Source organism: Muscardinus avellanarius, assembly GCF_963383645.1.
Source record: "Muscardinus avellanarius genome assembly, chromosome: 12".
In the NCBI taxonomy this organism is placed as follows: Eukaryota; Metazoa; Chordata; class Mammalia; order Rodentia; family Gliridae; genus Muscardinus; species Muscardinus avellanarius.
Window position 1 is genome coordinate 97,027,285 of NC_137798.1, and position 6,000 is coordinate 97,033,284.

General features: G+C 48.5%; 1 protein-coding gene across 4 annotated transcripts in view; it reads left to right on the forward strand.

Annotated features, from left to right (window-relative positions):
- The window catches only part of UNC79 (unc-79 homolog, NALCN channel complex subunit), a gene marked incomplete at both ends in the record, with an annotated part of 212,636 nt that extends 207,019 nt beyond the window's left edge, over positions 1-5,617 (forward strand). For all 4 annotated transcript variants that reach the window (XM_080707437.1, XM_080707438.1, XM_080707440.1 and 1 more), the window contains 2 exons: positions 3,298-3,339; positions 5,417-5,617. In XM_080707437.1, the coding sequence (XP_080563563.1) occupies positions 3,298-3,339; positions 5,417-5,617 (243 nt within the window). The remainder of the gene's footprint in view (positions 1-3,297; positions 3,340-5,416) is intronic.
- Positions 5,618-6,000: the final 383 nt, after the last annotated feature.

A 6,000-nucleotide genomic window follows, 5' to 3' on the forward strand; every position in this document is an offset into this window, starting at 1 on the left:
TTGGGCCCTCTGCAACTCAGAGAGACACTGTTTCAAAATAAGGGATGAAAAATAGGGCTGGAGTATAGCTTGAATGTAAAAGGCCCCTGGGTTCAATCCTAGTACCGCAAAACAAAAACAAAAACAAAGACGATGGAAGCTGAGGTCATTAATTTATTATTTTTATGTTTCAAACATCAATATCTAATGCTCTAAATTTCTTTTTAAGTACTTCTTTAACAACTTTTATTCTAATTTTGATATATTTTTATTTCCATTCACTTTAAATACTTCTGAATTTCCATTTGGACTTCATCCTTCACCTATAGGTATTTAGAAGTGTGTTTTTAATCATATTATTAACTATAAGTCTGTTGTTGCTGTTGTTTAGTGGTTGATCTAGAGTTTATAATGTATCTTTAAAAATATCCTTCAGTTTTCTGATATTGTTTGTAGAGAAGAAAGAAAAAGCCCTAACCAACTTTATTATAACATTAGAGAGTCTAAAATAAATTACATTTAATTCTTATTCTTTGTAGAATACACTAGTAAAAGGGAACAAAATGAATGTTACTCAGTAAGTCAAATGAGCATTCCTGAAAGAGGTGACTCTTGGGTTATAGACCACTATTGATAAAAGATGAGCTTTAACCAGATGCCTTCGGTCACCTGACTTGTAAATCACAAACTCCAGGGTCTCTTACAGGTATATTTTAGCATCATATGGTCACATCAGTGGAGTAAGAACAAAAACCCTCTTCCAACATCACTATTCCCCCTGCTTGTCTTCTGCGCACGCTTAGCCCCAGCAAGGGTGCTGGGAAAGATTCCACCCAGGGGCAGCGCTCCCTGACCCACCTGCCTTCTAGGGTCCCTCAGGGTTTTTAGCAGGAGGTTATTCAAATATTTCCCAAATATCAAGGGGGCATATGGATCTGCTTCCATATGAAATAGTGCAAGTCAACAAAAGTGCATAGACATTAGGAGCCCAGGGCTGGCTTTTGACCATGCAAACATTATATGGGGAGATGGTTGGGGTGGTTATTTTTTTTGCTGATGACACAGTCCTACTGAGGCCCAGAGAACATAGCCAGATCATGTCACCAACCTTTGTGACCCACAGCTTCTGTCTTGTATGAGAGTTGAGCCAAGGGAAGCGTGGAGAGGGTGTCATTTTATGGTCCTTTGAGTTCAGTGCAGTGACATCTTCTGGCACACACCATGCTCCATATCCAAGCTCAGTATTTATGTTAGAGGTAGAGGATGTGCTGGCTGCAACACAAACATTGTGCTAAGGAGAAGCCATCAGTGAAAGCCAGATGAGCAAGTTGTATTCATTAACAGGACGTTAGCAGTAGAACCACATCCAGGTCAGCTGGAAACACAAACAGGCAGAAATGCAGTTTGTCACTTCAAGTTTATTTTTAAAGAAATATTCTGATGCATTCAATGGGACCAGCAGCCTGTGGCTGTGACTATGAACTCTGAGCTCTCTCCGTGGTTCCTCCAGTTGGCCCAGGCTAGGAGCCTCAGCTTCTTTGACTTCTCCTTCTTTGGAATGACAAATCTATCCTCAGAGCATCACAGTTTGCTTCTGCAGGCAGAAGCCTTCTCCATGTCCAGAAACTGTCCCTGGTCTAACCTGGACCATCAAGCAGCCTCCACGCTGGGCTTTGCCTCTATTCTTCAAGTCCTTCCTTACCCCAGGGAACTTTCTGGAGCATGGGTCTGCTCATGGTGAATGGAGTTCCCATCTTCAGAAGTTATATTGAATGTGGAATGAACTCCAGATCCCCTAACGGAGATTCAAGGTCATCTGTAGGCTGGTGATGAGTGACCTGACCTCTGCTTTTCTGAGCTCATTTGCCATGACACTCTCCTATAAACCTCACCCTCTCCCGAGTTCCTCCTGGCCCCCTGGTTCTGCACACTTACACCTCAGAGGTGCACTCATACGCTCTCCTTGGAGTGCCTTGAATTGGCCTGCACTTAAGGGCACTTCACGAGTATCTCAGGGCAACTTACAGAGTGGAAGTACATCTATTCTTTTGTATTTCTGGAGACTGGATAGCTGAGCACAAGGTGTGGCTGGGCTGGTTCCTTCTGAGGCTGCAGGGAGCCTGATCCCTCCCTCCCTCTGCCTGAGCCATGGCAGATCTTCAGCATCCCTTGGTTTCTGGACCGCTGCCTTCATCTTGCATGGTGTTCTCCCTGTGTGTGCCTCTGTGCTGGTGCACTGTGTCCCCACCCCCCTCTTTATGAGAATGCCACCATACTGGATCAGAGGCCCACCCTGCTGTAGCACGACCCCCACTTAACTAACTGCATCCTCAACAACTCCATTTCCAATCTGAGGAAAGGCCCAGTCCGAGGCATTGCATGTTAAGACTACAGGTGGATTTTGTGGAGACACAGTTCACCCCATAACAGCTCTACTCCTCCTGGGAGATGACATGACGCATACGAGCACGTTAGCGCTCTGAGAGACACGGAAGTAGCTAGCGCTTCAGCATTTCATGGATCCGTCTCCTATGTCACCTCCATCTTGCCAAACTAGGCTTTTGTGAAACACATTTTGGGAAATGGTACATTCTATCTCTCACTTCTGGATTTATGAGGCCATAAATATTTACATATATTCTTAAAGGACCAAAGTGGGAGCAAGAGACCAAAGCAGAGAGAGGGGACTGCAGCTGGAGGCAGTGGGTCCGGCTCCCCGTGACCGCGAGGAAGGGCCGCATCAGAGGGGCACAGAGACGGGTCGCCGGTCGCGGACCTGCTGCTCGTCTGCGTGGACACTCACACTGCAAACTCCTGGCTCCTTCTTGCTCTGTTCCCCTTCCATATCTCAGCCAGGCAGCTCCAGGCTCGGCACCCGTGTCGCTGCAGCATCCAACTGCTGCCCGGTGACCTAGTGCTCCTAACGACCACAGGCGCACGGAGGCCGCGCTCCACTCAGAGACTCGGTCCTAAAGACCCCGTGGAGGAAATTCTATTTCAACAAAGCAAGGATTTGATTAAATAAATACACATTTAATTTTCTGTGCTTGGTAGCTTTCGAGAGACAATCAGTCATTGACTCTAAAGTGTGTACTGCAGGCGCTCATGGGGCGCTTATTAACCTCCAAATGCCACGGGCTCAGTGGGGTTTGGCCTGAGGAAGACATTTTGCTGATGACAGAGCTTGGCAGCAGGGGCCCGCATCCTTGCAAGGTGTTAAAGGGCCCCGGCAGGGTCTGTGTTTTTGCAGTAGCGGATGCTTGTTTATGTGGGAAATGGAGAACAGTAATAATGGGGCTTCTGTCTTTCTCTCTACAGCTGATACCTATGTGGTTGCCAATGATTCAGTCAAATATCAAGGTAAGTCCCCCCGGGCTGGCTGGAAGCTCATTTCCCTTCAGAGAACATGAGGACATCCCAGGGATTGTTGATGCCCACTTTCCATGGAGAAAGAGGGATGCACCTGCCCTGGGCTCGGAGTGCTGATGGCGAAGGAGGCCCTTAGGCCAGGCGAGAGGCCTGCAGGGGCCTCTGTCCCACTCCTCACTGTCGCTGAGGATGGCACACCCTGGGGTCTGGAAGGCTCAGTCCACCGAATAGAATACTGGCCCCAGAGCCACCTTATCTTTGGAGGGTACCCAGGGGCCCCTGAAACTGACTTTGTGAGATGGGAAGACCTCTGACTGACTGATGACTGACAGAACTGAGCCAGAAGGAAACCATTTGTTTTACATAGGAGGAAACTTAGAACCAACAGGACAGAGCTGGGCGTAGTATTGCACACCTGTATCCCCAGTACTTGGGAGGCTGAGACAGGAGGATCAAAGGTACAAGGACAGAAAAAGGGAGAGTCTCAGCAACCTAGCAAGGCCCTGTTTTAAAACTTAAAAAGGGGGATAAGGGGTGGAGTTGGGAGGTGGAAGGCTCCTGGATTCAATCCCCAGTGCAAAACAAAACAAAAAACACAAGTAAACAAAACAAAGCAAGGACTTGGGTAAGCTCACAGCCTGGTGGGAAGAGCCCGAGGAGAGGTGTTTCTTACCAGGCCTCAGCTGCAGGTATCTTGTGTCATCCTCGGCACTAACACCCTTCATGACTAGCAAACATCCTTACTGGGCTTGACACTGAGATGGCAAAACCAGACCCCATCTCCATGTGCAGGATGGGGGAGGGTGGAAGTCCTTGGCTGGATTTCTCCTCTGAGTCCCGGAGAGGCGCTCCCCGAAGGAAGAGGGTGTAGATTCAAGGTTCCTAGACACAGAAACAGAGCAAGGCAGCTGTCAACAGCTGGTGGCCTTTGTATTGGCTCGTGTTCACCGGCGGGGCAGGGCGCGGCGCTGCTGAGAACCTGGGGTCCAGGCCGTTCGCACCACGTCCCTGCACTCCAAGGCCCATGGAGCCTACGGGAGGCTGGTGGGAGAAGCTGGCAAGGAGGAAAAGCCCCAGCTTAGCCCCTCCCTCAGCTGACATGAGGACAGAAGGATTATAAAATACTGACCTATGGTAAACAGCATGTGGCAGGTTCTCTTCTAAATACTCCGTTGACTTGTTGGTGCTGGCTGAAAGCCCCTGAAGTAGAGTTACTGTCCCCCTCCTCCCATGAGGAGCTGCTGGCAAGACCCAAAGCCAGGCTCCTAGAGTTGTCCATAAGAAGCCAGGATTTGAACCCAGAGCCCAGGGACCTAACCAGGCCCACGTGGTCAATGGTTGCTGGGGACAGGGTGTGGTCATCCCAGATACTGGCCTGCTGCGTCGGCTTCATGTCCCATTGCAATGAGTCAGGCGAGGCTGTTACCTACATGGAGTTTGGCCAGGCTGACTCTGGAAACACAGGGTGTGCCTATCCTGTCCCTCACCAGAGTGCTTCCAGATTAGAGGGCTGGCCTTCAAGCCAGACACCAAGCCAGGCCACACCTGCCGTTAGAAGCAGTCTCTAGCCAAGAAACACTTCTACAAGTTATTGTAGCAGCAATAACAGTACTTAGGCAGAGACAGGAGGATCACGGGTTCAAGATCAGCCTCAGCAACATGGTGAGAACCTATTTCAAAAAATAAAACAAGGCCGGGCGTGGTGGCGCACGCTTGTAATCCCCGCGCTTGGGAGGCGGAGACAGGAGGATCGCGCAGGTTCACAGCCAGCCGTGCTGGCTTAAGAGACCCTGTTTCGAAATAAAAATATAAAAAATAGGTCTGGGTGTGTAGCCCGGAGGTAGAAGGGCTCCCAGGAACCCCAGTACCACACACACACACACACACACACACACACAAATAAAATAAAATAAAACAAAACAGAGCTGGGGTGTAGCCTGGATATAGAATGCCCCTGGGTTCTATCCCTGTTATCACAAAAAAAAAAAAAAAAAGAAATAAAAAGAGAAGCGGCCCCTGCTGAGGCTCTTAGGCAGGAGGAGCTAAACTGTCTGCCCTTTCTCAACAGCACTTATCTGCAGGCCTCCAGCTTCGCCTCCAGGGCATTCAGAACAACGTGAACCACCACAGCCTAAGGACGCTGCCCTGCTCGGGCCAGAGCGGGGCTGGCCTGGCGGCCCTCCGCAAGTGGCTGCAGTGTACCCAGTTCAAGATGGCCCAGGTGGAAATCCAGTCTTCGGAAGCAGCCTCTCAATTTTATCCTCTATGAGTGGACTCCTCGGCTCTCAGTGTCAACACTCTGGTTTAGCAATAATGGGTTTAAAAACAAAACACTTTGATCCACGCAGGTTGGGGAACATATTGGTACTGTGCATTCTCTTTCTAGTTTAGTAAAAGACGTGCCAAGGCCGGAGAGGGCCACAAACGAAGCTTTCTTGCTACACATATTTCTGATGACTCCTTGGGCTATCTGATTAAGTGTTTCCTTACATTATTTTTTAAAAAAAAAAACCAAATCATTTTTCTTTAACTAACTTCTATTTTTTTTAAGAAAAAAAAATAGACTGGTGGGTACTCACAGAAAAGTTGTATAAGTCCCCCTGTTGCTATTTTTGATGATAGAGAATAAATAGGGTTTTTGAAACCTTTGTA